The sequence below is a fragment of the Siniperca chuatsi genome, linkage group LG17 (genome assembly GCF_020085105.1).
Source record: "Siniperca chuatsi isolate FFG_IHB_CAS linkage group LG17, ASM2008510v1, whole genome shotgun sequence".
In the NCBI taxonomy this organism is placed as follows: domain Eukaryota; kingdom Metazoa; phylum Chordata; class Actinopteri; order Centrarchiformes; family Sinipercidae; genus Siniperca; species Siniperca chuatsi.
Genome location: NC_058058.1, coordinates 5,283,458 through 5,303,174, shown reverse-complemented (window position 1 = coordinate 5,303,174; position 19,717 = coordinate 5,283,458). Strand labels below are relative to the sequence as shown.

The window sequence follows — 19,717 nt, the reverse complement described above, 5'->3', positions numbered from 1 at the left end:
AGGTTAATGGTTTTGATCAGTATGGTTATGACGGAGAAGACTTCGTAGCATTTGACCTGAAGACAGAGACATACATCGCTCCAAAACCACAGGCTGTCATCACCAAACACAAGTTGGATCATAACAAAGCTTTGATCGCTCAGAACAAGAACTACCTCACCCAGGAGTGCACTGAGTGGCTGAAGAAGTATGTGGACTATGGGAGGAGCTCTCTGCTGAGAACAGGTAGAATCACATGACCTGATGAAGCTTCATGGACACAACAATGTTAATATGCCTCATTTGTTTCTAACCAACAGTAACATTACAATAAAAATGAACCAACATACAGAGACCCACTTTGTTTACACACATTTCTCTTCCTCTCATGTCGTCTCACCTCTCTTCATCTCTCTGCCTCCCTCTCCCTTTACCCCATTTCCTCTCACTCTCTCCCACACACTTATCACCACTCGTTCCCTCCATTTTCTCTCGGCCATGTTTCTGTCTGTCTCAGTTTCTGTCTGTCTCTTCTCACACTCACTGCCCCCCCATACCCTCTTTATCTGTCTTTTTCCCCTCTGTCCCTCCCTTCTTTTCTCATTTACACTTCAATAGGTTTTATTTGCATTGCATATAGTATATAGTGTATGTGTTTCTAAGGCATTTAAAATACATTACATTAAACAGGAATGATAATATTAATATCCAGTAAATAATAAAGAACCTATAAACTGTCTTTGTCTTTACTCTCCAGAGCTTCCCTCAGTGTCTCTCCTCCAGAAGACTCCCTCCTCTCCAGTCAGCTGCCACGCTACAGGTTTCTACCCTGACAGAGCCGTGATGTTCTGGAGGAAAGATGGAGTGGAGTTTCATGAGGAGGTGGAGCACGGCGAGATCCTCCCCAACCACGATGGATCCTTCCAGATGAGTGTTGACCTGAAACTTTCATCAGTCACACCTGAAGACTGGAGGAGGTACGACTGTGTGTTTCAGCTCTCTGGTGTGAAGGACGACATCGTCACCAGACTGGACAAAGCAGTGATCAGGAGCAACGAAGGTAAGACTGGTATCAGAAATGATGAAGGTGGGAAACACAAATGTAATTTGATCTGCGGTTGACTGATTTTTTTGTGCTGAGTCCAACTTGTGCTTTTGTGGTTTAAGCTGATGAATTTTCTTGTTTAAAGTAATTTTGCTGTTTTTCACCACACAGTGGGCCTCATGCAAGAACCACTTTTCTCATATTTAGAAATGAAAGTCACGAGTGGTCCAGCCCTGTCGTACAAGTCATATACACACAGTCTGCCGCTCTGCACAGGACAAAAAACACTAACTAGACCTGAAATCATAATGCCTTAATCTGAACGAATTTGGATTTTCAATGTGACACAGAAAGTCACTAAAACAAACCTAATGCAAAATTTATATTATATTATATTATCTCCCATATCATCATCATCATGGCTTGAAAATTTACTGAGGTTTTTTTTTTAGATTACATGATACTTACACAGTTCAGTTGTTGTTGTAAAATGATCTCAGTCCAACAGCTTCCTCAGGGTCTTTATGTCCAGTATCATCCTCTGTAGCATCCAACACTGTAACATCACCTATTGTGGGAAATAATATTCTGTCGTCTAAAATATCTCTGTGATTGTCATATGGACTCATATGGACCACTTTGCTTTAGAAAGACGTTACGTAGCATCCCAATCATTCCCTCTTTATTTCTGTCACAGTACAGTGCTGCTCTGATCACACGTCGTTAACAGCTGTACTGTTAATATTTTCTAACTGCTTCGGGTCCTCTAATACCACTACGCTGACACTGCTGGACCTGTTTGCTGATTTCCAACAGCAGCAGCGTGAAATTCTTCTTTTTACTCTTTGGTAACATTTTGTAAATGAAACTTTCCCACGAGTGGAGGGGAACAGGCAGCCTCATGTAGCGATTTTAGAGGCGTAGATTATGCTAGTGATGAAATCTCATGAACGCGCACCTCCTCATGAACAGGTGGCGTTCATCAGGCTGAAACAAACGATTTACGACAAGTTTGTCCAGTTAAGCGAGTTGGGTGAATCCAACTTGAAACACTTGTACGAGCAAACCTCACAGAGAAAGAGAGATTTAGGATAAGAATACGAAAATGTTCTTGCACGAGGCCCAAAGACTTGTTTCTTTGTGCTGCTTTTAGACTCTTTGACCTCTGAATGATACAAGGTCAGTAATGCAATATAGAAAACATTTATTTCATGGTTTGTACTTTGCTAAACTCAAGAGGACTTTAGTTTTGTTCATTTAGAAAAATGTTGATTTTGCCAAAGTTTCTTTATTTAAGTTTTTAATTGGGGTATAATTCATTTCAAATGATTATTTCTGCAGTTAAGAATACAAGTTTTTAGTACAGAGACAGTCTTTTAAAGTAATAGCCAATCATTTACTCTGTACTGTGCAGGTCGATTATTTTGTTTGTTTTGTTTTTTTATGCTCAGCAGGGAAGCCCAGTGACATGAACCTCATCATCATTGCTGTCATCATTGCTGCAGTGGTTGTTGTTGGTCTCGTCCTCATCGCTGTGATTGGATTCATCATTTATAAAAAGAAGAATGGTGAGAGAACCAAGGATTTCCAAATGTGACTTTTCTAGTTCTTCTTTGATTTTAGTCTTTGAGTTAATGCTTATCCATATTGCAAAGTGAAACAAGCGTCAGGTCCTTGCACACGACAGTCTGAAGCAGCCACCAGTAAGCAGTGTAAAGCTCAGACAGTGTCGTGATAATATGACAGTACCATTGTAATACAAGAGAGAACTGATAACTAAAATAAAATCCAAACGAAAAGGTAGAAGGGATTTTAAGCAGTTTGATTGAGTAGGAGGAGGGGATCAGTATCGTTTATACCTGACAACTGAAACTATTTGTCTTTCCTTTTTTTCAGCCAAATATGCTCAACCCTGTAAGTACAACCTGTTTTTGTGTTTTTACATTTTAGATTGTGATTTGGGTTTCTAAAGTGGCTTTACTGAGTGTTAAAGTTGGTTGAATTCCTAATTCACCAAAATGTGAAGCAACCAGCAGTGTGGGATGCGAGGTTCAGAGATGAAAGAGTCGATACTCGTATCCAGTTTGCAAAATTGAATCAAATGTCGGTTCAGTGCGCACCACAGTCTGAAGCAGCCGCCAGTAAGCAGTGTAAGACTCAGAGCCACTGTGTCATGATAATATGACCCTAGCTTAATGACTTTAGGGAGAAGTAATATGAAAATAAATTAAGACCTAAACAGAACGGTAGAAGGTATTTTGTAAGTGAGAAGGAGAGGGCGTCAGATTTAGCGGAGAGAAGATACTCTGGCGTTTGCAACTGTGGCATCTGAAATCATATTTCTTTTCTTTTTATTTCAGCTAAATCTCCTCCACATGGTAAGCAGAACTTGATTTTATTATATTTCAAATGTTATACTTTGAGTAGATGCTCATGTCCAGAGTGGGTTACACTGAGTGCAAAAGTTGAATGAGCTATAATTTCTAATTGATCAAAATTTAAAGCAACCATGCCAACCACACATTCTAAGTAAAACTACGTTTTCATACAAAGAAAATGCCTCACAGCCCAACTCTGGGGTCTTTTGCAGAACTCTTTCACTCCACCACACAGACTCTGGGTTCAGTCCTTGTCTGCAAAGGGTTTACAGTCTGGGTAGAAAAAGGCATTATCACAAAGAATTGAATGGATGTAGAGACTGCTGTGTAAAGTCAGAGCACTCCAGTCTACAGTTGTATGCAAAAGTTTAGGAACCCCTGACAATTTCCATGATTTTCATTTATAAATATTTGGGTGTTTGGATCAGCAATTTCATTTTGATCTATCAAATAACTGAAGGACACAGTAATATTTCAGTAGTGAAATGAGGTTTATTGGATTAACAGAAAATGTGCAATATGCATCAAAATGAAATTAGACAGGTGCATAAATTTGGGCACCCCAACAGAAAAATCACATCAATATTTAGTAGAGCCTCCTTTAGCAGAAATAACAGCCTCTAGACGCTTCCTATAGCCTGTAATGAGTGTCTGGATTCTGGATGAATGTATTTTGGACCATTCCTCCTTACAAAACATCTCCAGTTCAGTTAGGTTTGATGGTTGCCGAGCATGGACAGCCCGCTTCAAATCACCCCACAGATGTTCAATGATATTCAGGTCTGGGCACTGGGATGGCCATTCCAGAACATTGTACTTGTTCCTCTGCATAAAGGCCAGAGTAGATTTTGAGCAGTGTTTTGGGTCGTTGTCTTGTTGAAATATCCAGCCCCGGCGTAACTTCAACTTTGTGACTGATTCCACAACATTATTCTCAAGAATCTGCTGATATTGAGTGGAATCCATGCGACCCTCCACTTTAACCAGATTCCCAGTACGGCACTGGTTACACAACCCCACAGCATGATGGAACCTCCACCAAATTTTACTGTGGGTAGCAAGTGTTTTTCTTGGAACGTTGTGTTCTTTTGCCGCCATGCATAACGCCCCTTGTTATGACCAAATAACTCAATCTTTGTTTCATCAGTCCACAGCACCTTATTCCAAAATTAAGCTGGCTTGTCCAAATGTGTGTTTGCCTCAACATACCTCAAGCGACTCCGTTTGTGGCGTGTGTGCAGAAAAGGCTTCTTTCGCATCACTCTCCCATACAGCTTCTCCTTGTGCAAAGTGCGCTGAATTGTTGAACGATGCACAGTGACACCATCTGCAGCAAGTTGATGTTGTAGGTCTTTGGAGGTGGTCTGTGGGCTGTTTTTGACCGTTCTCACCATCCTTCGCCTTTGCCTCTCCAATATTTTATGTGGCCTGCCACTTCTGGCCTTAACAAGAACTGTGCCTGTGGTCCTCCATTTCCTCACTATGTTCCTCACAGTGGACACTGACAGCTTATATTTCTGCGATAACTTTTTGTAGCCTTCCCCTAAACCATAATGTAGAACAATCTTTTTTTTCAGGTCATTTGAGAGTTGTTTTGAGGCCCCCATGTTGCCACTCTTCAGAGGAGAGTCAAAGAGAACAACAACTTTCAATTGGCCACCTTAAATACCTTTTCTCATGATTGGATGCACCTGTCTATGAAGTTTTAATGAGCTCACCAAACCAATTGTGTGTTCCAATTAATCAGTGCTAAGTAGTTACAGGTATTCAAATCAACAAAATGACAAGGGTGCCCAAATTTATGCACCTGTCTAATTTCGTTTTGATGCATATTGCACATTTTCTGTTAATCCAATAAACCTCATTTCACTACTGAAATATTACTGTGTCCTTCAGTTATTTGATAGATCAAAATGAAATTGCTGATCCAAACACCCAAATATTTATAAATGAAAATCATGGAAATTGTCAGGGGTTCCTAAACTTTTGCATACAACTGTATATTCCAAGCAACATTTTGGAACCACACCAGCTGTATTAGCCCTCATGACACTGACCAAAACACTGGAGATTATGACAATGTTGTTATCTTTCTACCTGATATTTAGTGGGGAAGAAGTACTGTCTTGAATTACATGAGTAGTATCATTATAGACTAATTTAATTTATGTAGAGGAAGTCATGTCTGTCTGTCTGTCTTTCTTTCTGTCCTGATCAAATTATTTTGTATTCTCTTCACTTCAGAGTCAGAGATTCCTTCAAGTAATCCTTCTACAGAAACTGAACAGAGCAACACACCATTGATGAAAGGTAACTAATGGCTCTGTCTGGCTGACACATCACCTGTATCCACTGCATGTAACATTATAGTCTAGTAACATCTGTGTAGAGAAAGTCATGGTCCAAAGGATTTGGTTAGTTGAGCTAGTGCTGCCTTGTCTTTATTTATTTTGTTCTATTTTTGTAGATTTGACGACTTCATCTGACAGTTTGAGGAGCACATCAGGTATCTATCTATCTATCTATCTATCTATCTATCTATCTATCTATCTATCTATCTATCTATCTATCTATCTATCTATCTATCTATCTATCTGTCTGTCTGTCTGTCTGTCTGTCTGTCCATACATCTATCATATCCATTTTTGTCCTTTACTTGATTGTGGTTCAAATTAGTTTGTATTTTTCTCTCTTCAGGGTCAGAGACTTCTTCAAGTACTTCTTCTGATTCTTCTAGAGAAAGTCTAACCAGCACCACACAGCTGATCAAAGGTAACTAATGGCTTTGTCTGTCTGTTTTTTCACATTTTGAGAAATTACAAGCGTTTCCTTTTTTATCATGCCGGTTTCACACCTGTCCATTTTTTATACATTATTGATACATCATTACTTTTTGCACTGTTTATTTTTGATTGCTTATTTATTTGTCCGAACAGAGTGACAGTTTGAAGATGGAGGATGAACTCCAGTCCATGAGGAGGCGGCAACATTGAACTTCTAAGAGAATCCTTCTGCTTTGCACGAGAAGTGAACATGTTTTAGACACAATCTGTAATCCAAACATAAACAAAAGGGTCACACGCCACCAAAATGAAGTGAATATCTTTTACATTTATATGGTGCAATGAGGCTTTGAAGCAGCATTAATTAATATTTTGTATGAAAAATGGATCAAATGACGAACCCACAGATAATTTCCCTCAGCTCTACAGAAAGTTTTAACAACTTTCAGCTCATTGTGGTTCACTCTCAATGCACTCACCAACCCACATTTCCAGACACAACAGCCAGCTGTTTCAGCAGAAGCAGCTCTGAGCAGCTGACAGACAACGTTAGCAGCTAGCTGGTGAACACAGTGGAGCATTTAGCAGCTAAAGCGACAGATGTTTTCCTCAGGAGTTGGTGGAGACCAAAACAAGGTGAAATCTCCAACAACAGGAGAGTAACTGTGCTGCTGTCGGGCTGTCTCTCAGTCTCAGACACTGACAACATTTTACAACAATCCAAGTTGGAACAGTAGATAATTAGACTTAGAGTCTACTGGCAAAATGAGTTTCACTCCAGACACACAGGCTGGGAAATATCTGGGCGAGTGATCCACATATTGGCCAGGCAGCTCAAACAAGGTTGATGTAGAGCCTCAACACCATGAACTATATTCACATCTTTATTGAACGTCAAATGACATGTTTCAATCCACAGTGGATCTTTGCCACATTAAAACTACACGCCATCCCTATAAGTATGTATAGCCATGACGATACATAAATGTTCATAATGACTGTGTAAATGATGAACAATTAATTGAAATATTAGGAAGGATGACCCTGCTGTTGACAAAAATAATGTCTGCAAATAGGCAAATATAGATATGTCTATATAAATAATTTTTTCACATTTCTTGTGTTCATCTGCCACATGATAGTTAAACACATTCAAGATGACGTTTTCTTTCTTTTTCTTTTGGTGAGAGTTAAAGCAACATGTATAGGAACACAAAATCATCACTGTGCTTGCCATCACATAATCAGTTTTGTGGTTTGGGTGTTCATGTGATACTGATCTACTGTAGCTACAGTTCAGTATTTGAATTATTTTGAATTGGTGGTTGGATGATGTTAGTTCATAATACAAATGCAAATGTACATATAGACTCACACATATTCGCTCCTATGCATTCAGATTCACATTTTTATATAGACAGATACACACACATCCACACACACTTACATATGTCAGTTTATGATTTATTTTCCAGTTGTGCAAATACTCTGCTTATATGTTTTGAAACTGGTGAAGCTGTCAACAAAATCTTGGGTGTTTTTTCTTAATTCAAGTTATTCTCACAGTTTCTTTTTGAGGAACACACATTTATTCATATATAAATGTACTCTTGAGACAAATCTTTTGTAGTGTTTAATGTAAATGTCACATTTATATAAAGTAGGTGGGTAACATGTGGGGTGTTTCTGCTCAGGTTTTTTCAATCACTGCATAAAATGATTTTGAATAAATACATGAATTAAGGAACATGGCCTTTTTTCTGTGTTAAGTTTTTGTGACATGATTGAATGCCACATTATGTTGTACCTAAAGGTTTACAGGTCAGTGAAGTATCCAATATAATATGTGTTGCCCTTAAATCCTGATGTATTCCCACTCATCTGCGACTGCACAGTAATATGAATATATCCTGATTTTGAACTCTTCACAGAGAGACTTAATGAAGTGGCTCCAATTGTGCAGATATTAAGATATCAAATTAAAAAGAACAGGAAGGACAAAATTAGTTGAGAAAACGTGTGGAACTCTACAGACAACTTAAGTAGGAATTTATGTTTTTACTTGACATGAAAATGCTGCTGATGATTTTATTTGTTTGAGTCCTTTTCATCTGTCAGCACTCGTGTTCCCCAGCTGTCTGGTTTGTAAAATGATAATCAAAGGACATAATGATGACCACCATGGAGGACTGGAACTGCCAAAATAAATTTGAAAAAATGACTCAATAAATAAATTAATATGCCATTAAATGAACCAATAATAATAATAAAATGAATGTAGGCATTAAATAATTTTTAAAAATGTGACAAAAATTGATATTACTGTTGTAATTTGCTTGTGTATTATTTACCTTTATATTCATTCCCCTATTTATTTACTTTGCCATTTAATTTTCCATTTAATTAATTAATTTGTTCATTTATTACAGTTTTTCTCCATTGGTTTGGCTCATTTTTTGAAACAGAAATTACATCCTCAAAACTCTAAGATAAACAGTCTTACAGTTCAGCACAACACTATAGTTCACTTGGAAAAGCTCATATCTCTACCAAAACTGTTCACTCATGGTTCAAAACTAAATTCCTTTTCCATATAAAGAGTCAGTGCCACAGAAATGGCAAAGATCCTTCTCAATTGCTTTGGCTCATTTCTCAAAACAGACCGGACATTCTCAACAGTCTTGGTGCTTTTGTCAAAATAATGTGGATGGTTCGGCACAACACCATGGTTTACCTGCAAAAGCTCATACCTCTCCTAAAACATTTTACTCATGTGTCAAAACTAAATTTCCTTCTCATTTAAACAGTCAGTGCCCCCAAAAGGCTTCGTCCCTTTGGCATTGTGTAAGCACTGCAAGTCAAAATGTTTAGATGTTTTGTCACTACGGCACAATGGTTACTGTACTGTTTTTTGTCTAGCTAACAGAATACAATGGTGTAAATAAAACTGAAAAAAAGAAATATGATTTTAGGGTAAGAGGAGCCTCCAAGGTTTGACATCACACATTGCACCCATACTGCCAAGGAAATTGTAACCATTTTTATTCACACAAGAAAAAAGTAAAAAGAAAATGTATACAGCATAATATACTGTAATATAAACACACAAACAAAAAACAATGAAAATTATATGCAGCCTACAGTGCTGTAAAGAAAGGTTCTTTACTGGTTGCTGTCCTCACCCTCCCTCTCCTGGCCACCGTCCTCACCCTCCTGGCCATCCACACGCTGCTGTCCGTCTGGCCACAGATTCTCGTCCACATCACAGCGTATATTCTCCCTTGCGATGCAACGTGGGAAGAAACGACGTGCATGTCTCAACCATCCCCTACAGTTATCACCTGTAATATCGTCACACGCTGCATCCATTGCATGGAGCAGGGACCTCTGATCTTGAGCCCTACGCTCATACACTCTCCACCTCCAAGCGGAGAAAAACTCCTCAATAGGATTGAAGAAAGGAGAGTAAGGTGGTAGGAAAACCATGACCATCCTTGGATGAGTCGTGAACCAGGCCCTGATGAGCGGGCCACAGTGGAAATTCACATTGTCCCATACAATAACATATTGTGGTAATTGAGGCCCTATGAGACCTCTCTCATTTCCAGGGACCAAATCAAAATGAAGGCGGTCCAAGAAGATGAGGAGCTTCTGTGTATTGTATGGGCCAAGACTGGGGATGTCAGTGGCCACACCATTCTCAGTTATGGGAGCACACATGGTTATATTGCCCCCTCGCTGGCCTAGTACATCCACCGTGGCCCGGTGGCCAATAATATTACGGCCACGTCTTCGGCCCTTGGCCAGGATGAAGCCAGCTTCATCCACAAACACGAGGATGTGAGGGGTCTCATTTCCTTCCAATGTCATTATTCTCTACAATGGTGTAAAAAAAGAAAACATCAAATCAGTCATACAGAAGCGTCATACACTACAGTTACAGACAATTACACAGGAATGTTCTATGTTTTCCACAAGTTCAATATACTACTGGCCACTACTCCAGTGGTCAAACCTGGGGTACTTGTACCCCTATGCAGAGGTACTACAGGGGGTATTTGACTGAAAGGGGAGGGGGAAAATCATCAACGACTAGACTTACTGAAATGTTACAGTAAAACCCACAGTATTAGATAGATTTACATGGGAGGCACCTTTTTCTTATTGTATGTTATATTCTTCAAAATAAGGATTATAATGATAATTGCATCATACAGTAAGCTGCCGTTTTTAGGCAAAATGTTGAAGTCAGATAAGTCAAGTACTTTCATACCTGGATTACCTAGATACACAAATCAGGTAAAGTGGGTACTGGAGCCGAAAAAGTTTGGGAACCACTGCTTAATTGTAAAAAGGTTATAATGATGGACAACCAGTAACCGACTTACTTGTACATACTGGTACCGCAGCTCTTTCATTCTATCAGAGTTCCTCTCAAATGGTACCCTGTAAATTTGCTTCATTGTCATCTCATGCTTTTTCAATATCCGGTCTATTGCGGAGATGCTTATAGAGTTGACATTTTGGAATATGGCATTGTCTTGTAGGATTGCAGCGCGGAACTCTCTCAATGTGATGGCATTATTTACCATCACCATGTTACAGATCTGGGGTGCACGGTGGCAGAGCGGCTAAAGCTCCTGCCTCCCAATAAGGAGATCGTGGGTTCGTGGGATCGATTCCCGGACCAGACCAACATCACACACAATCTCTCTGGGTGGAGTCTGCATGTCCTCCCCGTGTTACCGTGGGTTCTCTCCGGGTTCTCCGGCTTCCTCCCACCGTCCAAAGACATGCATGTGTAGGCTAATTGGTAACTCTAAATTGCCCGTATTGAATGAATGTGAGAGTGAATGGTTGTCTGTCCTTGTCTGTGTCTGAGTTGGCCACTGTCCAGGGTGTACCCTGCCTAAGGCCCAAAGTCACTATTCCATAGTTTATTTTCTCCAATGTTTTTCTAGTCATTTTTAGTATCATAATAGGAATAGGTAAATGTGTAAATAAATATATTTCTTGGTCTATGCACAGTGTCCTGTCCTATACAACATATAATTCCATCATTGACTGACAACAGACCTGTTTTCCCTGCGAAAGGTTTGGATGATGGAGGAGACTGTAGAGCGAGGCACATTAGGCTGCACTTGACGACCTGCCTCCGCCATTGTGAGGCCATGGTTGACATGGTCTATAATTGTGGTGTCTTCGTCCTCCTCTGCCTCTTCCCCCTATTCCACCACCACGCACCCTTACTCCTCCTCCTCTTCTCCTTCCTCTTCCTCTTCCTCTTCCTCGAGCAGGTAGCTGCCCTTGTTCATTTACTTGGCCAGGTGCCTCCATGTTCAGAAACTGTACTGGTCCTGCATGGTCAAGCTCTTTACATACATGTTTGGCAGCATTCACAGGACCGCACCTGTCAGGTAACTAAACATACTGTTTGATTGGTCATCTGAGATGTGTGAAACTCCTCCTTCATTAGTCAAGTTCTAGTTTCACCTGACTGTCAATTGCTGTAATAATTTATCAAATGTTCCAAGGATTCATATATGGTATTCATGGTATTATGTTCTTGAGTAATTTTGACAATTGAACAAACTATTGTGCATGTGATGACTTCAACAATCATTAGACTGAGAATCGACAATCAGTTTAGATCAACAAGATCTATTCACTTGGACATTGTGCTAAATGTAGGCTACCTGTACTTAATCATTTGCAAAGATGTACTGAGACATTGAGACATGTACTTAGACATTTGCAATTTGCAAAATGAATGAGAAATTCAATTCTGTTGTGAACAATTGCCAAGTGGTTTAGAGGTTTGTCCACGTAGTTTTGAGAATGTAATTTCTGTTTCAAGAAATGAGCCAAACCAATGGAGAAAAACTGTAATTCATTAATTTATTCATTAATTTTTTACATTTTTTATACGGCCTATGGGCTTACCTAGTCTGTTGCAGGCCATATTTTGGCCTTTGCCGTGGCTCTAAAAACGGACATCCATATAAAAGTTTGGTTTAATCTTGAACCGGAGCATATGCAGATTAATGCCATACCCAATACATTATAATCCACTAAAGTTAGGCACGAGATGAATAAATCCCTGTTGTTGTTATCTTCGCCGCCATCTTGACTGTAACCAGGAGGGACAATTGAGTGAGATTCAATTCTTCTTTGTTTGGGAGGGGAGAGGGAGAGGTTTGATTTTGTGTGGTGTGTTAAAATGTTCTAAATAAATAATGTTTAAATTCAGTAGTTTAGACTTATCGTTCCGTTTATTGTTTCCTTATTAAGTTTATACAGTTGGGCGAACCCAGGACACTCGGTTACAATACCATTACTCAATTCTATGCATCTTAAAGAAAACAGAGACTATACTACTATACAAAAGCACTTTATTAAAAATGTTGCATATATCTATATGAGAAAACTTACACTATATTATGCAAAAAAAACTTTCTCCCCTTCATTCCACTACTCTCATGGATACACGTTGGACACTCAACCTTCCCTGCACTCCCTGTTCCCCACCCACATGCCCCCAGACACACCTTTTTATTAAACATAAATTCTATAACCTTTAATAAAGTGAGGATTGAAACAGCAAAATGAAAAGCAGCATCAGGTGTTCAAGCATCAACACAGGTGTTACATTTCTCTTGTTCAAGCAGTTTACAGCGTCCACAGCTCCAAATCAGCTCCGGAGCATTTAGCCTGGAGGACAGAGCCCAGCTGATCTGATGTTTGTGTTTAAGAAGCTCTCTGACTCTCTTTCTGCTCCCGTTTTATTTCTTTGGATCTTGTTTTCGTTTCAAAGTCAAACACTGAGGTGAAATGTTGTTTCATGGAAACTATCTTGTGTTTTATTATAGCAGATTTGAACCACTGGGGGGAGCACCTCCCCACATTTACTCACTGTAACATCAATGAAAGCACACTTGGATTTGTTGTTTGTTGTTGATCAGGACTGTTTTCAGTCCCAGGGCAGCCACACACAACAAAAGAACAATAAGACACTACTGCATCCCCACAGACTCCAGAGCATCTGAGCTGTAGCTGACAGTGACCTCTGACCTCCCAGAACATGAACACACGTCTGCACATTACATCACATCAGCCTACAAAACATTACACAAGATCTGAGCAGCAGCAGGTTTAATACTCCTTTCATACGAACAAAGATGAGACAGCGACATAAAGGCCCGCATGTCTCCCCATCCTCTCCCACAGGCTGAAATGAGCTCAGTTTACTTTCACTTTCGTTAACAACCTGAGTGGGTCAGTTTTACCGAGTTATAAGTGACGTTCAGCTCAGACTAAATTCCCATTGGCTCAGATGGAGGTTGACGTTAACGCCCCATTTTATATCCTCATTTCAGCCTTGGTGCTCGAACTGGAAGTATCCCTACATTATCTGTTTCTCTGGATAAAGAATCATATTAGTCGTTAATCTATCAAAGTTTCGATGGGATAGGACACAATGAAGACCCTGGTCCTCCTGGCTCTGCTGGGAATAGGTCTGCATGGCGCAGCAGCAGGTGAGTTAAGAACTTTTAGTCGGTTGATAGTAAAAGAAAGAAATGCTTCGGGTGTTTATCGGCCGATTCGCAGTCCTAGGCCTGTATGTACATTTCATGTTTATTGATTAGACTTTGATGTTTAGTTCCTTGCAGATTATAGAAATATTAACAATACCATTAAATTGACCATGTTAAAAAGTAACAAACCCATTATCAGTAAAACATGTCTGTTCATCTCATTAATCCCTAAAAGTTAAGGCCTGACGCCTGTTTTTACAAACTGCTTCCTGTCAGTGAAAGTCCGGTACACGACTGCATGAGCTAAATATTTGACTCGTTTGATATTTTATTTCAGAATAAAAACGTTTTTCAAGACAAAATCATCAGAAATATTAAAGTAAAGAGTTTCTGGAGCAAAAGTTTTTATCTATACATTTATTTTTGTATTTACTGACTGCACAACAGAGATTATTAGGATGTTTTGAATGTGCTGAAGCTGTTTTTGATCCTGTGTGCAGGAAAATAACATCGTTCAGTGATTTATAAAACTGTGATCTAAAAACTGAAATCATGAACTTTTTCTTACAGCGACTCACTCTCTGAAGTATTTCTACACTGCATCTTCTGGAGTCCCAAACTTCCCAGAGTTTGTGACTGTTGGGTTGGTTGATGAAGTTCAGATAGATTATTATGACAGTAACACCATGAAAGCAGAACCCAAACAGGACTGGATGATCAGATTCACAGAAGATGAGCCTCAGTACTGGGAGTGGCAGACTCAGGCACTGATAGGTGACCAGCAGACCTACAAAACCAACATTGAAACTGCAAAGCAGCGCTTTAACCAAACTGGAGGTTTGTTCATGTTTCACTTTCTACTGATGAAATGTTGTTTATATTTTCATCCTGTATTTTAGTAAACAGATGTTACCACACACACACACACACACACACACACACCATTCTTCATCTGTCTGTGTGTTTTATTCTCGTAGATTAAACAGTTTGATGGAGGCTTTTCTTGGCTGAAACACAGTCAGACTCAACAGAAACATTACTGAGACTGAGACTACTGGACGCTGCTGTACTACACTGATACAGTGTTTCTGTCCATCCCATAATAACCAGCAGAGATTATTAACTCTTTATCTCCACTAGATTAGATCAGAATAACTCGACTGAACTGCCCACAGCGAGTTGGTCCATAATAACTCTACTGTACTGATACACAGTGTGTCCATCCCATAATATACATATATAGTAGAACTACAGATTAGATTAGATTAACTTTACGCTCTTCACTATTTTCTGACATTTTAAAATAAGTAAATGGTTAATCGATGAATCATAAAAGAATTGATAATGAAAAGAGTGATTGGTTTCAGCTGTAAATATATAGTAGAACTGCAGATTAGATTAGATTAACTCTACTGTGCTGACCACAGTGTGTTGGTCCGTCCCAGCAGCAGCATCAAGCCAACATCTGCAGGTGGAGACAGCTGTTGGTTGTACTGAATGATTGACTGATGGATGGACCAATCAGGACACACAGACTGCCTCCCAGTCTCCATAGTGGTTCTGCTGGTCTCTGCCTGATTCTGACCAGTTGTAGTAACACACTGCTGAACAGGACACACTGTCCCGGCTGAGCAGGTGGAGTCTAGTGACTACTCCTGGACTGAAGCTGTCCTTCAGTGGAAGCTTGTAGAGCAGCCTCAGGACAGGCTGCTCTGTAGGTCTGATCCACTGGCTGCAGGGTCTCAGTGGGTGAAAAGTTCAGTCCAGGATCAGGTTTAATCTGCGTCTGCTAGTCGGGACTCCACCTCAGTGTGTGTGTCTGTTCCTGCAGCTCACATGAAGCCACACCACCTTCAACAGTGGAGATAAACTGTTGGTCTCAGTGGAGTCAGTGTGTCTCTGTGGTAAAACAGAGGAGATGAACTCTGTTTCCCAGCAGCCTCTCTGCCTCTCTGTAAGACGTCCACGCTGTCCAGATGATGATTGGCTGTGAGTGGCTGCCATCCAGCCAATAACAGCAGGAGGTGTAGATCCTCTGTTTTAGTGTCAGTGTGTCTCTGTGGTGAAGATGTGATATCTACTGATGATGATGATGGCTGGACTGTGACCTCACTCTGGTTTACTGCTGTCTCTCTCTCTCTCTCTCTCTCTCTCTCTCTCTCTCTCTCTCTCTCTCTCTCTCTCTCTCTCTCTCAGGTGTCCACATTGTCCAGGAGATGTACGGCTGTGAGTGGGATGATGAGACTGGAAAGGTTGATGGTTTCACTCAGTATGGTTATGATGGAGAAGACTTCATAGCATTTGACCTGAAGACAGAGACATACATCACACCAAAACAACAGGCTGTCATCACCAAACACAAGTTGGATCATAAGAAAGCTTTGATCGCACAGAGAAAGAACTACCTCACCCAGATTTGCCCTGAGTGGCTGAAGAAGTATTTGCACTATGGGAGGAGCTCTCTGCTGAGAACAGGTAGAATCACATGACCTGATGTAGCTTCATGGACACAACAATGTTAATATGCCTCATTTGTTTCTAACCAACAGTAACATTACAATAAAAATGAACCAACATACAGAGACCCACTTTGTTTACACACATTTCTCTTCCTCTCATGTCGTCTCACCTCTCTTCATCTCTCTGCCTCCCTCTCCCTTTACCCCATTTCCTCTCACTCTCTCCCACACACTTATCACCACTCGTTCCCTCCATTTTCTCTCGGCCATGTTTCTGTCTGTCTCAGTTTCTCTCTGTCTCTTCTCACACTCACTGCCCCCCCTCCTCACCCCTCTTCATCTGTCTTTTCCCCTCTGTCCCTCCCTTCTTTTCTCATTTACACTTCAATGAGGTTTATATCTAGTGGATGTGTTACTAAGGCATTTAAAATACATTACATTAAACAGGAATGATAATATTAATATACAGTAAATAATAATAAAGAACCTATAAACTGTCTTTGTCTTTACTCTCCAGAGCTTCCCTCAGTGTCTCTCCTCCAGAAGACTCCCTCCTCTCCAGTCAGCTGCCACGCTACAGGTTTCTACCCTGACAGAGCCGTGATGTTCTGGAGGAAAGATGGAGAGGAGCTTCATGAGGAGGTGGAGCTCGGAGAGATCCTCCCCAACCACGATGGATCCTTCCAGATGAGTGTTGACCTGAAACTTTCATCAGTCACACCTGAAGACTGGAGGAGGTACGACTGTGTGTTTCATCTCTCTGGTGTGAAGGACGACATCGTCACCAGACTGGACAAAGCAGTGATCAGGACCAACGAAGGTAAGACTGGTATCAGAAATGATGAAGGTGGGAAACACAAATGTAATTTGTTCTGCGGTTGACTTTTTTTTTGTGCTGAGTCCAACTTGTGCTTTTGTGGTTTAAGCTGATAAATTTTCTTGTTTAAAGTAATTGTTCTGTTTTTCACCACACAGTGGGCCTCATGCAAGAACCACTTTTCTCACATTTAGAATTTTCTCTTAGGTACAAATGAAAGTCACGAGTGGTCCAGTCCTGTCGTACAAGTCATATACACACAGTCTGCCGCTCTGCACAGGAGAAAAAACACTAACTTGACCTGAAATCATAATGCCTTAATCTGAATGAATTTGGATTTTCAAGGTGACAGAAATTCACTAAAACAAACTTAATGCAAAATTTATATTCTATCTCCCATATCATCATCATCATGGCTTAAAAATTTACGGAGGTTTTATTTTTTACACAGTTCAGTTGTTGTTAGTAAAATGATCTCAGTCCAACAGCTTCCTCAGGGTCTTTATGTCCAGTATCATCCTCTGTAGCATCCAACAGTGTAACATCACCTATTGTGGGAAATAATATTCTGCCGTCTAAAATATCTCTGTGACTGTCACATGGACTCATATGGACCACTTTGCTTTAGAAAGGCGTTATGTAGCATCCCAATCATTCCCTCTTTTTTTCTGTCACAGTACAGTGCTGCTCTGATCACACGTCGTTAACAGCTGTACTGTTAATATTTTCTAACTGCTTCGGGTCCTCTAATACCACTACGCTGACACTGCTGGACCTGTTTGCTGATTTCCAACAGCAGCAGCGTGAAATTCTTCTTTTTACTCTTTGGTAACATTTTGTAAATGAAACTTTCCCACGAGTGGAGGGGAACAGGCAGCCTCATGTAGCGATTTTAGAGGCGTAGATTATGCTAGTGATGAAATCTCATGAACGCGCACCTCCTCATGAACAGGTGGCGTTCATCAGGCTGAAAAAAAAACGACAAGTTTGTCCAGTTAAGAGAGTTGGGTGAATCCAACTTGGAACACTTGTACGAGCAAACCTCACAGAAAAAGAGAGATTTAGGATAAGAATACGAAAATGTTCTTGCACGAGATCCAAAGACTTGTTTCTTTGTGCTGCTTTTAGACTCTTTGACTTCTGAATGATACAAGGTCAGTAATGCAACATAGAAAACATTTATTTCATGGTTTGTACTTTGCCAAACTCAAGAGGACTTTAGTTTTGTTAATTTAGACAAATGTTGATTTTGCCAAAGTTTCTTTATTTTAATTTTAATTGGGGTATAATTCATTTCAAATGATTATTTCTGCAGTTAAGAATACAAGTGTTTAGTACAGAGACACTCTTTTAAAGTAATAGCCAATCATTTACTCTGTACTGTACAGGTTGTGATTATTTTGTTTGTTTTTTTATGCTCAGCAGGGAAGCCCAGTGACATGAACCTCATCATCATTGCTGCAGTGGTTGTTGTTGGTCTCGTCCTCATCGCTGTGATTGGATTCATCATTTATAAAAAGAAGAATGGTGAGAGAACCGAGCATTTCCAAATGTGACTTTTCTAGTTCTTCTTTGATTTTAGTCTTTGAGTTAATGCTTATCCAGATTGCAAAGTGAAACAAGCGTCAGGTCCTTGCACACGACAGTCTGAAGCAGCCACCAGTAAGAAGTGTAAAGCTCAGACAGTGTCATGATAATATGACAGTAGCATCATAATACAAGAGAGAACTGATAACTAAAATAAAATCCAAACGAAAAGGTAGAAGGGATTTTTAACCAGTTTGGTTGAGTAGGAGGAGGGGATCAGTGTCGTTTATACCTGACAACTGAAACTATTTGTCTTTCTGTTTTTTTCAGCCAAATATGCTCAACCCTATAAGTACAACTTGTTTTTGTGTTTTTACATTTTAGATTGTGATTTGAGTTTCTAAAGTGGCTTTACTGAGTGTTAAAGTTGGTTGAATTCCTAATTCACCAAAATGTGAAGCAACCAGCAGTATGGGATGCGAGGTTCAGAGATGAAAGAGTCGATACTCGTATCCAGTTTGCAAAATTGAATCAATCGTCGGTTCAGTGCACACCACAGTCTGAAGCAGCTGCCAGTAAGCAGTGTAAGACTCAGAGCCACTGTGTCATGATAATATGACCCTAGCTTAATGACTTTAGGAGAAGTAATATGAAAATAAATTAAGACCTAAACAGAACGGTAGAAGGTATTTTGTAAGTGAGAAGGAGAGGGCGTCAGATTTAGCGGAGAGAAGATACTCTGGCGTTTGCAACTGTGGCATCTGAAATCATATTTCTTTTCTATTTATTTCAGCTAAATCTCCTCCACATGGTAAGCAGAACTTGATTTTATTATATTTCAAATGTTATACTTTGAGTAGATGCTCATGTCCAGAGTGGGTTACACTGAGTGCAAAAGTTGAATGAGCTATAATTTCTAATTGATCAAAATTTAAAGCAACCATGCCAACCACACATTCTAAGTTAAACTATGTTTTCATACAAAGAAAATGCCTCACAGCCCAACTCTGTTCTAAGGGGCTTTTGCAGAACTCTTTCACTCCACCACACAGACTCGGGGTTCAGTCCTTGTCTGCAAAGGGTTTACAGTCTGGGTAGAAAAAGGCATTATCACAAAGAATTGAATGGATGTGGAGACTGCTGTGTAAAGTCAGAGCACTCCAGTCTATATACCAAGCAACATTTTGGAACCAC

At 40.0% G+C, this 19,717-nt stretch overlaps 2 protein-coding genes across 22 annotated transcripts in view; both read left to right on the top strand.

The window, feature by feature from the left end:
- LOC122864418 (class I histocompatibility antigen, F10 alpha chain-like) overlaps positions 1-19,717 on the top strand; it is a 28,163-nt gene that overhangs the window by 7,015 nt on the left and 1,431 nt on the right. The window contains exons 3-11 of one of the 19 annotated variants that reach the window (XM_044171799.1): positions 1-225; positions 737-1,039; positions 2,476-2,592; positions 2,921-2,938; positions 3,385-3,402; positions 5,647-5,712; positions 5,870-5,908; positions 6,100-6,174; positions 6,339-8,391. The exon at positions 1-225 is cut by the window's left edge and continues 54 nt beyond it. In XM_044171799.1, the coding sequence (XP_044027734.1) occupies positions 1-225; positions 737-1,039; positions 2,476-2,592; positions 2,921-2,938; positions 3,385-3,402; positions 5,647-5,712; positions 5,870-5,908; positions 6,100-6,174; positions 6,339-6,343 (866 nt within the window). In that variant the 3' untranslated portion in view covers positions 6,344-8,391. Of the gene's footprint in view, positions 226-736; positions 1,040-2,475; positions 2,593-2,920; positions 2,939-3,384; positions 3,403-5,646; positions 5,713-5,869; positions 5,909-6,099; positions 6,175-6,338; positions 8,392-14,290; positions 14,558-15,916; positions 16,196-16,696; positions 17,027-18,418; positions 18,524-18,853; positions 18,872-19,316; positions 19,335-19,717 lie in introns of those variants that run through there. The other 18 variants (XM_044171797.1, XM_044171796.1, XM_044171803.1 and 15 more) reach the window with 18 other exon arrangements.
- Positions 13,554-19,717, top strand: part of LOC122864421 (H-2 class I histocompatibility antigen, Q9 alpha chain) — a 46,346-nt gene continuing 40,182 nt past the window's right edge. For 2 of the 3 annotated variants that reach the window (XM_044171821.1, XM_044171826.1), the window contains exon 1: positions 13,555-13,720. In XM_044171821.1, coding sequence (XP_044027756.1) covers positions 13,663-13,720 — 58 coding nt within the window. In that variant the 5' untranslated portion in view covers positions 13,555-13,662. Of the gene's footprint in view, positions 13,721-19,717 lie in introns of all 3 variants that reach the window. The other variant, XM_044171822.1, reaches the window with a different exon arrangement.